Below are 16,468 nucleotides of genomic sequence, written 5' to 3'. Positions count from 1 at the left end.
GGAAACAAGCCGCAACACAATGAAATTAGCACAATACGATGGAAACAAGATGCAACACAGCGAAATTAGCACAACACAACAAAATTAGCCCTATACATTGTGTTGTAGAGATTTTGTTGTGTTTTGCACTACTGGTCCACCGTACATCACATATCAATGTCGGTGATGGCATATGCAGATGCTCTTGCATTATGCCAGTAAGTTTGCAGGGACAAGCACCAATCATATTTTCTTCAAACCTCAGAAAGTGTAAAAATCTAGTTTTGGTAACAGTTGCAGACACACACTTCCCATCTCATTTTATTCGTTCTCACAATACACTGCCAACAAACCCTGATTTACTGCAGACATGATTGCTCTCTCTATCTATCTATCTGTCAGTCTCTGGTGTTGTGTATTATGTGTGTATCAGGGAACTCCTGTCTCTGTGTGATGATAATCGTGATCCAAACTGGCCTTCGTAGTTACAGGAGAACAGAATGGAGTTTGCATCTGATGTTTGAATCTGAAATCAGCGTGTGATAGAGCGCGTGTCTGTGTGCGAGTGGCGCAGACGTTGAGAAAATGCTTCGCTGATTTGTATGGTAATACCGCCTGTTCACGCAGCGGGTTCTGCCTTCTGAAACCATCAGAAAGACAGAGAGGGAAACAAGAGAGATAAGATCAGTTGCCGTGAAAGCGCGTGGCAACATGAGTGGGCCGCAGGTCAGTAATGTCCACAATGAATGTATGTGTGAATGGATGTCTGCTCACCTACAGTATATACTCTATGTGTGAGCTGAAGTATGGACTACCGTAAATCCAATCTTAGCTTCATTACAAGTGTGTTGCATGTGTGAGACGGGGAGATGAAATACATGGGTTCCCTATGGATTCCATATCTCTTTCTTTCCCTGGAGTGGGCTATTTACAAAGTTTGAGTCCTAAGGGAATATCGACCATCTTCTAGCAACCAAATAAACACCTTATGGTGCCTGTCTTCCTGTCTGTCTGTCTGTCTGTCTTCCACCTGCGAGATGTGAGCCTCCCACCTCTTTTTCATCTGCAGCGTTTGCTCTCCCTGTCTGTTTCCTCACACTCATCTTCTCTCTCTCTCTCACTCTCTCTCGAGGGCTGAGATTGAATCAGCGTCTTGACCCTCAGCACAGCACCTGCGCCTCTTCAAATGACTAACCTGAAGAGGAGGAGGGAAAGAATTACGGGTAGAAAGCGTACTACGGTGCCTTCTGTGCACAATAGTTTCATTATCTGCTATATTGTGACTTTTCCATTCAGGCATTTTCTGCTCCTGAAACAGAAACATTCAAGTGTTACGACTCATTACGTTGAGTGAATCAGTGAGGGATCTGACCTGTCTCTGGTCAAAAGAAAGAAAAATCACAAATTAGATCTTGTCAGTGTCTCAATTGTGTCTCCTAGACAGCTATGAGACTGAATTGAGAGCAAACGGAGAGTGTTCTGCTTCTGAGAACTTTCTCCTAAGAAAAAGATCCTAGTGATGACACTTCTTCTCTACAGAGATGAGATCTCAATGTCTCAGATTTTCCAAAATATCAAATAAAAGTCAGAGTAAGTGAATATACATTTTAAAATGGTTTAAAATAGAAAATTTTAAATTGTAATATTACTTCATAATAATACTGTTTTTACAGTATTTTTGTTCAAATAAATGCAGTCTTGGTGAGTGTAAGAAACTTAAAAAACATAAAAAAGACCCAAGACTCAAGACACTAACTCTAACTTTTTAACAATAGTATTTTATATACAGGTGCATCTCAATAAATTAGAATGTCGTGGAAAAGTTCATTTATTTCAGTAATTCAATTCAAATTGTGAAACTCGTGTATTAAATAAATTCAATGCACACAGACTGAAGTAGTTTAAGTCTTTGGTTCTTTTAATTGTGATGATTTTGGCTGACATTTAACAAAAACCCACCAATTCACTATTTCAACAAATTAGAATATGGTGACATGCCAATCAGCTAATCATCTCAAAACACCTGCAAAGGTTTCCTGAGCCTTCAACATGGTCTCTCAGTTTGGTTCACTAGGCTAACACAATCATGGGGAAGACTGTTGATCTGACAGTTGTCCAGAAGACAATCATTGACACCCTTCACAAGGAGGGTAAGCCACAAACATTCATTGCCAAAGAAGCTGGCTGTTCACAGAGTGCTGTATCCAAGCATGTTAACAGAGAGTTGAGTGGAAGGAAAAAGTGTGGAAGAAAAAGATGCACAACCAACCGAGAGAACCGCAGCCTTATGAGGATTGTCAAGCAAAATCGATTCAAGAATTTGAGTGAACTTTACAAGGAATGGACTGAGGCTGGGGTCAAGGCATCAAGAGCCACCACACACAGACGTGTCAAGGAATTTGGCTACAGTTGTCGTTAGACTTGTGCCGGTATTCGGTAATGCGATATATCACGGTAATGAATATGCACGATATTGTTATCGTGGGCACTTCTAAATACCGTGAATAATTTATATATTACAAATTATTCCGAATTTTGAATGCATTTTAAGAATACTTTTCCCATCAACTGGTCAAAATGCACAACACCGCTGTATGCTGCGTGAAAGACGCGTGTGCACTCTGATGTAAACAAGCGCGGACGAGAAGCACATGGCGGAACATGTGAGAGACGCTCTGGATGAAAGCGCACTTTCACTCTCTGACAGCAGATGGCGCTAAACTGCAGAAATAATAATAATAATAATAATAATAATAATAATAATAATAATAATAATAATAATAATAATAATAATAATAATAATAATAATAATAATAATTCATTTAAATGCAGCCGTTACCCCGGAAACCCTGTAAACAAAGCAGCTGCACTACTTCCTGTTTCTGAATCATGTTTAAATGATTTAAATAGCCATTCAGATTTGTGTATTTGCTATGATGTTCATCACAGCGCCAAATACTTAAATATTTAGACTTAATAGGCTATTTATTTTCAAACTTTTTTTTACATTTTAATCTGGACTACAACATTCCCTAGATATTGTTTGAAAGTGTTTTGATTCTTTATTGTTCGGTCACACTTTACATTAGGGCTTCATTAGTTAACATTAGTTAATTCATTAGTTAACATAAACTGCCAATGAAAAATTCTTTTGAACATTCATTAATCTTAGGTATTCCAATATTTAATAACATGTTGTTAAAATCGAAAGTTGCAATTGTGTTATTTAATGAGCTAATATGAACTAAGACTTGTATTTTTTAAACAAGGATTAATAACTTCTGTAGCAAATGTTGCTATTGCTCATTGTGAATGTTAATGCATTAACTAAGGTTAACTAATGAGGTCTTATTGTAAAGTGATACCTATTGGTCTTTATAGTTCTTTTGCACTTTAATCTGTGTAAAACTTTTGACTTTATACATTTTTCTGTATTGCTTTATTGCATTTAAATGTTCAGTTATTTTTGTTATAAGAAAAAAGTTATTAAACCTGTTATACTGTATTATGACAGCACTTTTTTAAAACTTAATTTAAATATCGTGATAATACCGCATACCATGATAAAAGCATTAGCAATTAATCGCAACATGAAAATTTGATACCGGCATATCCCTATTGTGGATACTTACTGCTCACTTTGCAATGCTTACTGGCATTGCTTACTGTAGCAATGCCACATAAGGGGTGTGTGTTTTTGCCTGTGTTTTTTTTATTAACACAGGCATTGTTTATCATTTATTTTAATTATCGCCCCGTTTTCTGTATTATGCCTGTGTGTGTGTGTGTGTGTGTATTATCCCAGGATGAAGTTGTCTCGCGAGATTCTGCACGGCACCGGGTGTTAGGGTTGTCACATGACCATAACAAGGAAGTTTTTTTTTTTACTATTTAGGTAGCCGGCTTACCAGCATTTAGGAGCGTAGGCGCACGTGTTGAGATTTACCGCTGATTACAGAACCGGCTTTACTGACGAGATGCGCATTACTATTGTGCGATATTTATCATGCAGCCCTAGCGTAGGTGCTCACTCTGTTCATTTCTATTTTGCTCGGGTCTTCAAACGTCCAAACAAATACTTACCGAACTGTTTTTGGATTATACTGCCGCCTCTCTTGTGGAGTTTATTTTGTGCATTTTTTTTTTTTTTCTGGACATTGACAACAGTTTCGGTCGCTACTCTGGATCTGCTCTCAGACGTTCTTTCATGGTTTTCCACCGGTGAGACTGATTCAAATCTTGTATATAGTTTTCACGGACTCAAAGACAATCTACATTACCACACTCCTCACACACTCATTTTTGTGCTTACTTTATATTTGATCTACTTGTATAATACACTGGATATTTGATACGGATTTTGTGCGTCTGTGATTTATATATTTTTTCTTTATTGGGTAAAGTGAGCGTCTCTCCCATATTGTTTTTGTACTCTTCACGGCATATTACGCGGAGTGTTACACAGCAAACAGCTCCAATTGATCATGACTGTATTGTACCATATACTATACAATACAACATTTCTAATTCAAATAAATGCTATGCTTTTGAAAATTCTATTCATCAAAGAATCCAGAAAAAAACGTATCACGGTTTCCACAAAGATATTAAGCAGCAAAACTATTTCAACATTGATAATAATCAATACTCAAGGTTTTCTGAGTACCAAATCAAATAGGAATAATATATTAAAACTTAATTTTTGATTAGTAATATGCATTGCTAAAAACTCAGATTTTAGATTATGTATAAATCTCAATTTCGAAAATTGACCCTTATGACTGGTTTTGTGGTCCAGGGTCACATATAATATATATATATATATACATACATACATACATACACACACAGTACAATGCAAAAAGTCTTAGGCCATTAGTATTTTCACCAACAAAAAAGTAGTTCTATTTCTATTTGGTTATTTCTATATTTTGCTGTAGTGTGTCATTAGGAAATATGTTTACATTTCCAAACATTCCTTTTGCCATTAACTGTAATAATCCAGTGAGGTTTTTGTATGCACAAGGAGTCTGACAACAGAGATCTCACCATCATCCAGTTTGTCTGGGATGACATGAATCAGAACTGACAAAGACTAATACAGAAGAACTGTGAAAGAAGCCTACCTGCAAAGCTACCTGAAAAACTGTGCTAGTAGAGTAACTAGGACAAAAGCTGTTTTAAACGCAAAGGATCGTCACACCAAATGTTAATTTGATTTGGTTAATAGAAGTTAATTGATAAATAAAATCTATTTATGACATTATTTTTGAAAGCATCCTCACTTTAAATCATTTTTACACAAGTGCCTAAAACGTTTCACACTATTGTAGCTTTGTAGGTAGGTTTCTTGAAGCATCTTGTAGATGTTGCCACAGTTCTTCTGGATTTAGTCTGTCTCTGTTTTTTTCTGTTTCTTCATGTCATTCCAAACAGACTGGACGAGGATGAGATTTCTCTGGAGCACTGGCTGCTGTCAGACTCTTTATGCATACAAAAATCTCACTGAGAAAGAGTATGGGAGAGAGAAAGAGAGAGATTGACAGAGAGTGGAAAATTAGTGTAATGTGAAGGGTTTTTATGAATCCTGAGAGATTTCTGTCCCTCAATTGAAAGTCCATTCCACCAAAACATTCAAACTTTGAAAAGTTCATTTAAAAAAAAAAAAAAGGTTAAAGTAATCCATATGAAGCCAGTGGTTCTGAAATTAGATGATTGCTTTATATGATGGACATATTTAATATAGGCTTTTATTCACATATTAAAGTTTTGATTGAATGGACTTCACTGAGCTTATTGTAGTAGAGCTGATCAATCAATGAGTAAATTATGACAGATTAAATTTTTCGGTAAATAATTCATAGGTATATTAACACAACACAAAAGCTTTTAAAGCTCAGCATTATGAGTGTTTAAAATCTATGTGAACTGGACGTTGCTCTCACTTTTCTTCAGTATTGATCTACTTCCAACTGATTTGGAATATTGAATAGAGTGTGGGGTGCCATCCCTTGCAGACAGTTGGAGGGGAGTGGTTAAAGGGTTAGTTCACGCAAAAATGAAAATTCTGTCATTAATTACTCACCCTCATGTTTTTCCAAACCCATAAGATCCCTCAGATAGAGAGCCCTCAGATTTCATCAAAAATATCTTAAATTGTGTTCCAAAGATGAACGAAGGTCTTACGAGTTTGGAACAACACGAGGGTGAGTAATTAATGACATAATTTTCATTTTTGGGTGAACTAACCCTTTAAGGATTCTCTGCCCAATCCATCCTTTTTCATATTTTTTAAAATAGTCCATGGAATTCTCTTTATATTACACTAATTGTCTACTCTCTCTCTCTCTCTCTCTCTCTCTCTGTCCCTTACTCTTTCTCTGCCCGTTTGGCGTCTACAGGAGCTTGTGGATCCAAAGCAGGAGCAGGTGTCCCTGTTACAGAGGCCACCACCAAGAAAACCTGGCGCACCAAAAAGTCGAAGAAAACACGCACAAAACATCCTGATTCATCAGATAATGCTGCGTCTCAGCACAGACCTCTCCCACCCCTGCAGGGTTTAAACCAGACATCTTGGTCTCCCTCCGAGACATCACAGTCTGGGCTTTCAGTTCCATTTTCAACTGTGGTTCCAGGATATCCTCTCTACCCTGTAGTTCCCTCTGTTGCCCCACCCCAAGCCCCTACAGGAATAGCAGAGTCCCAGAACACTCAGGCCACGCCCTCTACGGCTGCATATCCTACACCATTAGTCACACCAGTTGTAGCGTTTGTTTTGCCCGGTTTTATGTTGCCACAGATAGGCACAGCACCTCGCTCTCCATTCTATGCTGACGCTCCACAAGCCTACAGTGCACTCTTTCAGACCCAGCAGTCCTACAATGGTCAGCAGCCCTTTCAGCCCCAGCAAGCCTACAATACCCTTGCAGCCTCAACAAGTCTACACCGACCAACAAGCATTTCAGCCACAACAAGCCTACAGCACCACGCAGCACCTTCAAAACCCTCAAGGCTGCAGAACTCACCAGTGCTTTCAGACCCATACCTCCTTCACTTCCCAGCAGCCAGCATTTACACCCCAGACAGATTTTCAGTATGGAATGACATCTGACCCAAAACACTCCGCCATTGTGTCCACAGAGTGTCCTTCTCCTTTGCCACCCCCTCAATCCCCCCCACTATTTGAGTCTCGCTGTAGTTCTCCATTGCAGCTGGACTTGCTTCAGATGGAGGAAAAGCAGGAATCTCATACCGCAGCACCCCAGTCCAGCACCCAGGGTAATTGCAGTTTAGTACAGGACAAAAACAGCACATCCATCAATAGCACTTCTTCTGCGATGGATGACTTACAGCAGGTAAAGGGCTACAAACATATGAACAATTTTGAACACACGCACCTTGCAAATCATGAACTTGATGAATTCCATCTTTCGCCTGATTTTCTCTGGCTACTCTTCCAGGCATGTTGTTCGGGTAACGGTGGCCACTGTGGTGACCACTCCTCATCCAGCAGTGTGTTGGACATGTTGTTGCAGGAAGACTCTCATTCTGGCATAGGCTCTGCCATGTCAGCATCTACTGGCTCCACTTCCAATGACTGCAACACTTCTAATAGTGGAACAGGTCACTGCAAGTTAATGCTTCACATTAACATAAACACATTAATACTAAAAAATACTTAACACCAATATTCTTCCATTGTTACCTCTCGAGACATTTGAATCCATAAAGTACTTGTATGTAGAAATCTTTTCTTTATGCTAATAACAAATTCACCATTAAGTATGGGTAGTTCCAAAATTGTTGAGCATGTTACAGTCGCATAACACTTTTCTATTTAATAATGTGCAGTTGGTTATTTATAATAATTAACCACCTGTGTGAAGTCAACCTAGATGACTGACCACCAGAGGGCGTCAGCGACTGACAGGCATTCGATTTTGAATCGGATGATTTTTTAAAAATAAGATACTACTGTAGAAATAGAAATATGGCGACTCAGTGGCTTCAGTGTCATGATGTCCAGTACTTTATTATAGATTAGTCATACCAGTCAGAGTTATTATATATCGTAATATATAATAGCATCAGCTCAGAAAACTAAACATGTTTTGCATTTTCTCTTCCTAAGCAGGAAGCAACACAAGCAAGTATTTTGGCAGTGTGGACTCCTCAGAGAACAATCACAAGAGCGAAGACATAAAGGAACAGGAGGAGAATTTTAAGTATGTTCTTCAAGAGCCTGTTTAGAGATTTACAGCCAGTGATGATGACTGTCATGATGACCTATCAAGTGCCATCAAGGTGAGAGTCAATTCTGTCTGTATTGTGAAAAGAGGGAATTTTGTGTTTAAAGGTAAAGTTCACCCAAAAATGAAAATTCTGTCATCATTTACTCACCCTCAAGTCATTCCAAACCCATAAGACTTTTGTTCATCCATGAAACACAAATTAATATAGATTTTATGAATCCTGAGAGATTTCTATCTCCCCATTCGACCAAAACATTCAAACTTTGAAAAGTTCATAAATGGATTGTGAAAGAAATCTATATGAATCAAGTGGTTTAATCCAAGTCTTCTGAATGGAGTATGTAGTTAATATATTTATGATATGAACAGATTTAATATAGGCTTTTATTCACATATTCAAGTTTTAATTGAATGGACTTCACTGAGCTTATTGTAACTGAGCTGATCAATCAGTGAGTAAATGATAATTCCTATGTAAATTAACACAACAGAAGAGCTTTTAAAACTCTGCATTGTGAGTGCTTAAAGTCTATCTGAACCAGACGTTGCTCTCACTTTTCTTCGGTATTGGCGTACTTCCTACTGAAACGGAATATTGAATAGAGGGCAGGGATTTTTTTTAGTGCACATCGCTGCCATCTTTCTCACAGCAAACTAATGGTTTGAAGGGAATGGTTAAGGATACTCTACCCAAGCCATCAAACTGATGTCATCAGAGAACGAATGCCAAAATTGTTAGATTTTGATTAAAGTGTATTAATTTCACCCAAAGACTACCAGTGTGCAAAGTAAATGTAGATTTTGTTTTCATTTGGACTTTAAACTTTTACAACAGAGCTTATTGTTTTTTAATAGCGTTGGTGTTTTGGGACAGGGATATGGAAAAGGTTCTGGGGGAAGATCGGGAGTGTTTAAGGCGCATGCAGAAGAACCAGCCCTGTTTCTCTTCAGAACAGCGTAGAGAACTGATTGATCAACACCCCTGGATGAGGAGAGGAGCGTTACCCAATGTCATCAATGTCATGGTATGTGACTCTAAGGGTGGGCGATATAGAAAAAAAAAATATATCACAAATCTTTTCAGACAGGATCTTATTACTGAGCCAAACTAATTTCCCTATTTAAACAAAACAAAAGAAAAAAAGGATGACAGACCATTCAGGCCAAAGTAGAGGTGGAGGATATGGGGAAAAAATATCATATATTTTTTTTCAGGCAGATTCATGATCCACAGTCTTATCACTTTTTTGGGGGGTGGGGTTTGGTTTGTTTTTAAGACAAGTTACAGGTTGATGAGCAGTATAAACTAGTAAACCCTACCAGCCTAACTAATATAAATAATGTTTTCAAGCTTAGTAAAGTAAAATAAACAGTTAGAACAAAGAAACAAATGACAAGCAATAAAAGAAATAAATACAGAGGTGTTTATTTAATCTGTATCTTTGTCCTACTGTAAGACGTTCAGATGAGTCAACAATTTGCTTGAAGTCTTCAAGCACAATGCAAAATCAACAGATTGCCCACACCTAGTGGGCGATATATCAAAATATTATTTCGCTTTATTGTATTTTTGTTATTAAAAATTAAAACAAAGATGCAAATTAAAAACAATAAGACAAATGTGAACCTTGTGTGTTCTAGACAGTTCAAGCACAATATTAATCAACAAACAGCCATACAACTGCAGTAGAATATGCACTCTTGCACTTCCTAGCAACGACAACAGCGCTAAACACTGAGACAAGAAATAAATACACTTACAAGCTGCTTAATATTAAGGATCTATCTGGTAAGGCAGATTGTGGAGACTTTTTTTAATTTATTTTTTTATTCACAATCTATATATTTTAATCATTTATGATATGTCTATCTAGGGAACATACTGTAGGACCTGGGAACATATGTGACCCTGGACCACAAAACCAGTCTTAAGTCACTTGGGTATATTTTTAGCAATAGCCAAAAAAACATTGTATGGGTCAAAATTATCCATTTTTCTTTTATGCCAAAAATCATTAGGATATTAAGTGAAGATCATGTTCCATGAAGATATTTTGTAAATTTCCTACTGTAAATATATCAAAACTTAATTTTTGATTAGTAATATGCATTGCTTAAGAACTTCATTTGGACAACTTTAAAGGCGATTTTCTCAGTATTTAGATTTTTTTGCACCCTCAGATTCCAGATTTTCAAATAGTTGTATCTCGGCCAAATATTGTCCTATCCTAACAAACCATACATCAATGGAAAGCTTATTTATTCAGCTTTTTATTATTGTCCCTTATGACTGGTTTTGTGGTCCAGGGTCACATATGACCCTTTTTCATGTGTTCCTCTATATGTTATATAAATCTGGGAACCATAGGACCCTGGGAACATAGGTATGCTCCCAGGGTCCTAGGAATAGGTATGCTCCCAGGGAAATCTGAAACTGTAGATTTTCTCATGCAGAGTGCTATCAGTCCAAATGAGTGACCGTTAACAGAGTTCCTGCGTATGAAGAGCACCATAAATTAGTCACTTTTGAGTTTTCATTTCAATGCTTACAGTATCTTGTGTTTTTTGAATGGTAAGAGTACAGCTGAAAGACTCTTGCATGTGTTTGTATAGGAGTGTATGTACTGCGAGAATTACGTCTCTGCCCTGCTAGAAGACCTACCCGATATGGAGGTTGGCATTTTGGGAGGAGAAGTGGTACAAGATGCCAACGAATGGGTCTCATTCACAGGAAGAGAAGGAGCAACCTAGTGTATAATCTGAAAATGTACCACTAATCTCTGCCAGCAGAGGGCAACAGGACCTTTCAGGTTCCCACCTGTACACACAAAGTAAAATTGTCATGGGGTATCTACTCTGATATCCTTTGTCATTTTAAAAGATTATGAATGTGTTTATTTATTTATTTATGTGTGTGTGTGTGTGTGTGTGTGTAGACAAAAGTATGCCAGATAAGCTGACTGATTAACCCAAAGATGCTGTTCAAATGTGCAAACTCCGATTGGATGGAACCGCTGTCACATGGACCTAACCTGCTCCGTGGTTCTGTCTCTTTATAGTTTTTCCAGTTCACTTGTACTGTTTGAATATGTTGCTACAGCAAAGTTTTCTTCAGTGGATTGATGCTCTGTGCAGAAATCGCCAGACTGTTTGTACCAGCTAACAGTGGAATGAAGTGTAGTGCATCATAAATAAATGAAAAAAGTAAGTTTTTCATTATAAACACAAGTTCTATTGTGAACACAACAGTATATGGGCCAATACAAATGCATTTTGCTAAAAATCAAAACCAGGAAATGAAACACCGATATACTGTTTATTTGGGGACCATTCCAGCCAAATAAGCTGCTGCCAAAGCTCCTGTGACCAGTCTTACAGGACCCTTGTGTCATTTTGTCAGAGGACAGCAAGTATTTGTTGCATGTCTTCAGGGATGTGCAATCATGGAAACTAATATTTTTGTAGATGTCTTTTGTAAGTCATAAAAAATTGAACATGGACTTATCATCTTTCTTTCTTTCTCTTACCCTTTCTTTCATGTCTTCTTTTGGCTATACAAATGTGACCCTGGACCACAAAACAGCCACAAGGCTCAATTTTTTGAAATTGAGATTTATACATCAATGGAAAGCTTATTTATTCAGCTTTCAGGTGATGTTAGGATAGGAAAATATTTGGCCTAGATACAACTATTTGAAAATCTGGAATCTGAGGGTGCAAAAAATCAAAATATTGAGAAAATCACCTTGTCCAAATTAAGTCCTTAGCAATGCATATTACAAATCACAAATAAAGTTTTGATATTTACATTAGGACATTTACAAAATATCTTCATGGAACATGATCTTTACTTAATGTCCTAATGATTTTTGGCATAAAAGAAAAATTTATAATTTTGACCCATACAATGTATTGTTGGCTATTGCTACAAATATACCCGTGCTACTTATGACTGGTTTTGTGCTCAAATGTTCTAGTCACAATGCAGTCGTTCAACAAAGATGTCAGGGCACTAGTTCTCTGAGTGGAGGAAACTAGCTTTATGTGTAGCATTCTGTAAAAGGTCTGAAGCTGTTCCTATACCTGAAATACTCTTTTTCTATTATCTGAAATTCAGTGTACTACCGAGTGTACTTAATGGCCAGTAGTGTTGAAGCAGAAAAATTGGAGCTGGCTCTACATTTGTTTCTGATTTGTGAAGTATTGAAGCAAAAGACTGAATGACATGCTGAAAAAGAGCCATAGGGTTATGATAACATTTAGTTAGTCTTTATAAGCATGTCATTTGGTTTGTGGCTATATTTTTCATCTTTCTTTTTTCATAAATGTAGTGAGATAAACATGTCACTTTATTCCTACCTTTTAATAATAAAAAGATGATATCTACACTTGTCTGTCAGCAGTTTTAATTGTCTGATAAACATCATGATACAAGCCAGTAACATCCACTGATCTTGTTATATTGTTGTAGCATCAACTAAAATTTCATGACCTAAAATAAAAATCAGTAATTTGTTTTAAACATGCAAGATTACGGGGAAATGTTGGCATACATAGTTGATTAAATTAATGAACTGACCATTTTTTTATGATTTGAATATGGTCAATGACAAGACGTGCGTATTTTGGTGTCTAAGTGCATTATTGCCTTTTAAAATAATTTGAAATGACAAGTATCCCTTTATTATTATTAATATAAAACCTTTTTAGGTTGAATACATTTTGAGTACATTGAAATGATAAATATTATTTTATGTTTTGGTATCTCAAACCTCCAAAATGTCAGGTGGCACAACCATCTGCACATATTATGAACAATCTAAGAAAACTATTCAAAATGGAGCTTTAGTTGTAGTAAATGCTAAATAAAATAATGTTGCATGATTTTGTTTAAAACTTTTTTCTATAAACAAATTTCACAAATGCCATAGATTTAATAAAGCTGTTGGGAGAACTTTTGTCCAGCAATTGGTATTCTCAAATGTCATGGTGGCACAACCACTTAGAAATAATAACAGGAATATAAATATATATTTACAATATTTGGTTGTATCACCTGACATTTTTTGGGTTGTGAAGTTAAAAACAGTCAAAAAAATCAATCTAAACACTTTGTAATGTTAACAAATGAAACTTATTAAAACATTTTTCCAGCTCAAATATGCATTTCATTCAAAAAAAAAAAAAAGTAGCTGTATTTGTCATTGACCCATATATACAGGTATTTAAGAATTATTATGGCAGATTGTTAATGTATGATTCAAGACTGCTTTATAATTTTCATAAAAGTAGGATTAATCTATTTAAAGCATGCAGACACTTTGTTTAGGTCTCGGGTATATGCATTTCAGTTTTCAGAATTACAGTAATGGTTATTAGTAACACTTTGGGGCTTAAAAAGGGCACAGAGAGACGCTTTTTAAATGTATTATTATTTATTTATTCTTAAGTTGTTTTTTTTCTTCTTTTTTCAAAAATAAACCAGTTGGTTAAGGCGTAAAACATCTTGGTCACAAGGGATCTGTTTTCATCACAATCTGTTCTCTCAACGAGCACACAGTTAGCTGACCCCTCACCCTACTCAATTTATTCTTTATCTGTTCAAACCTCTATTAATGCATCTGATGAATGCAAATGTTGAATAAGCTTTATTTGTGTTTTAAATCAATTAAAGTGGAACAAATTAGAATAAATTCAGTAAATAACTAAATATTAAACACAGCAGACTAAAACCTCTCCTCAGTATTATGCATTTTCTAAACTGCAAGGATTATTAAAGTGTTCCGGTCTTCCATTAGTTTCTTTGATTTAGAATCTGGATAACATTTGATCTTACTTGACCAAATATTTGATGACACTTTAAGTCACTGGTATACATATGAAATCTATCGGCAAAAAACCAAAAAGTTAATATACACACACTATTCATATATACTATGAACCATATAGCTGTAATGATTTAATATGTAACCATAAACCACAACGTATACAATGTATATATACGCTTTCCTTCTTTCAGCATCCTCGGCTTTGATATTTTATGTCACTAACTGCTGAATATTACCATAATTGATTCTGTTTCTTCAGACAATCTTCAGACAGACAAACTTTTCATTACAAATTTTAGATTTTCAAATGTATGTTAATTACTGTGTCGTGTGTGTCCACACCTATCCCACTGACAAATAGACATGAAAGCTTTTAATGTCCAAATTAAATAAACTTACAGATTAACAAACAAACAAACAAAAAAAAGCATTATACATATTGAACTGGGCACTGCAATACTGCACTACTATGAATTATAAACCATGAACTGACACTAAATTATGTTACACTTGCAATATATATATATATATATATATATATATATATATATATATATATAGTCCCTAAAGTATGTAAACAATAAAAACATACTTTTTAATGACTACTAAACAGGGCCATGGACTTTATCTATGTGACAGTCTCTCAGTGAGACTTTCTATATTTTTAACTCTAAAGACACAAAACAAATCTTTCAACCCGCTAAAACAAAACAATTTCTCAATCTCTAGTATACACCATTACAGTTTACTTTTTAAGCCAGTTCAATCTGAAATTAATTTCTAAATAAGCTTTTATGCTTCGAGGCATCATGTTTCAGAAGAAAAAATATCCAGGGGTATGTTAAAGTCACTGTGAATTCCATACTTTTCTGTAAGATGATGTCTTATCCCACTAAATCAGCCTGTGCTTATAAAATCCTAAAGCTCCAGCCATTTTCTCAAGAAAATCAGATGAGAAAAGAATTCCATCATGCTCCAATACAGGATTAAGTGAATTATGAATAAAGATGCATGGTCTTTGAAGAAACTTCTACCATGGCCGCCACATAAACTTAGAGTGTGTGATGATGGAGGAGTTCAGGCTGTCCTCAGCTGATGCAGGACTTGCTTCGGTCTCTGTCTCCTCTAGGTCAGAGCAGAGGTCCTCACTAGAAGGATTGGATGGGGATGGAGACAGTGCTGAGAATAGGTCGGACACACTGCGGCCTCCTGGACTTAGCACCTCTCCAGCTGGCCATGATCGACCGGAGGAGGAAGGCTCTGATATGAGCTCTATGATCATCTCCTGAAGGTGATCCTCATTTAATGGCATGCACTCTAGCAGGTGGTTAAGCAGCTCTGCAGCCACTGTGGCGTCGATGCCCGGGCATGTGGACACAAAGGTATGTACCTCATGCATGCACTGGATATAACCTGCTGCGAATCTCTCACTGGCCTCTTGATTCACAGCTTCAGCTTCTGGAAGTCCAGACACACAAGAGCTTCAAATAATTTTCATGGAAACTAATTGCCTAAATGTGCAGTGCAACTGAGGTTGGGGTCATCTTACCCTTAGAACGGTTCTGTAGGATGTTCTCAACTCGTTTTACTGTTAGTTCAAGCACCTCTGCATTCTCCATTTTTGTCTGCAACTGATAAAAGTAGATAAACATGTCTAAACATCTTTAATATTTGTTTATATTTACAAAGTGAGGTCCGGCTATTTAGGCTATCTATCAGCTGACTAAGAGTCGCTGGTGCAGGCAGTAAAGAGGAGATCAACTTACATCGTTATCTGAAAGTAGTGTCCTGAGATCCTGCAGGCTTTCATTAATGCGCGCTCGCCTCTTTTTCTCCACTATTGGTTTTCGAGTCTATTGAAGCAGAAAATTATATATAAATATGGTGTTTAAGCATACCACAGACTTCCTTTTCCTTTTTGGCATTCATAGACAACGCAAAATGGTTTTACCTTTCTGTCACCCTTAGCGGCATAAAATGCTTCCTCCTCCACATCGAAACCATTTCTGAGTCTAGCCGCGGGGGACATTCCGGACTAGGTGGCTTGGTCAGTGATCCGCCGTCCAGAACCGTTCGGTTCGTAAATAAAGCAGAGTAAATATACAGTAAATATACAATTGTGAACAAACCAAACAGGACTGGCAGCTCATCGATGAGAGGCTAGAGCGAGGGCTTTATAGTAGCTCATTTGCAAATGAATGGAACATTCGCGTGCGGTAGTCTGCGCTCGCTCCAGCCAATCACCGCGCGCGCTTTTGTCTCGGTCTCAGAGAGCGCACACAAGCGAAGCTGCTCAATTTAATTCTTTTTGTTTATATCTAGGTATGTAGGTATATTTACATTCCACTTCCACATTCCACTTTCACTTTTCCTGTGAGTCTTGTATATGTGCGGCGTATATATATATAT

General features: G+C 36.8%; 2 protein-coding genes across 2 annotated transcripts in view; one reads left to right on the top strand and one right to left on the bottom strand.

Moving 5' to 3' along the window:
• LOC107726111 (period circadian protein homolog 2-like) overlaps nt 1-11,806 on the top strand; it is a 42,346-nt gene extending 30,540 nt beyond the window's left edge. Inside the window, exons 22-26 of the mRNA XM_016535615.1 lie at nt 6,381-7,334; nt 7,440-7,602; nt 8,114-8,283; nt 9,106-9,256; nt 10,845-11,806. Of these exons, the coding sequence (XP_016391101.1) occupies nt 6,381-7,090 (710 nt within the window). The 3' untranslated portion in view covers nt 7,091-7,334; nt 7,440-7,602; nt 8,114-8,283; nt 9,106-9,256; nt 10,845-11,806. The remainder of the gene's footprint in view (nt 1-6,380; nt 7,335-7,439; nt 7,603-8,113; nt 8,284-9,105; nt 9,257-10,844) is intronic.
• Nucleotides 11,807-14,682: 2,876 nt separating this feature from the next.
• Nucleotides 14,683-16,217, bottom strand: LOC107726119 (transcription cofactor HES-6-like). Its single transcript, XM_016535624.1, has 4 exons — nt 16,011-16,217; nt 15,826-15,912; nt 15,609-15,690; nt 14,683-15,517 (listed from the first exon to the last, which is right to left on the bottom strand). Exons 1-4 carry the CDS (start codon nt 16,086-16,088, stop codon nt 15,090-15,092), a joined length of 675 nt encoding a protein of 224 aa, XP_016391110.1. The 5' UTR covers nt 16,089-16,217; the 3' UTR covers nt 14,683-15,089.
• Nucleotides 16,218-16,468: the final 251 nt, after the last annotated feature.

This window comes from Sinocyclocheilus rhinocerous, unplaced genomic scaffold, assembly GCF_001515625.1.
Source record: "Sinocyclocheilus rhinocerous isolate Xijiao unplaced genomic scaffold, SAMN03320098_v1.1 scaffold1899, whole genome shotgun sequence".
Classification (NCBI taxonomy): domain Eukaryota; kingdom Metazoa; phylum Chordata; class Actinopteri; order Cypriniformes; family Cyprinidae; genus Sinocyclocheilus; species Sinocyclocheilus rhinocerous.
The sequence above is the reverse complement of the archived record's forward strand: the minus strand, read 5'-3'. Positions and strand labels throughout refer to the sequence as shown.

Bases quoted from the DNA above. Each gene is read 5' to 3' on its own strand.
- LOC107726119 (XM_016535624.1), bottom strand. From the start codon at position 16,088: ATGTCCCCCGCGGCTAGACTCAGAAATGGTTTCGATGTGGAGGAGGAA. The intron at 15,913-16,010 runs GTAAAACCATTT...CTGCTTCAATAG, and splicing joins CCGCTAAGGGTGACAGAAAG to ACTCGAAAACCAATAGTGGA. The intron at 15,518-15,608 runs GTAAGATGACCC...CTGGACTTCCAG, and splicing joins CCTACAGAACCGTTCTAAGG to AAGCTGAAGCTGTGAATCAA.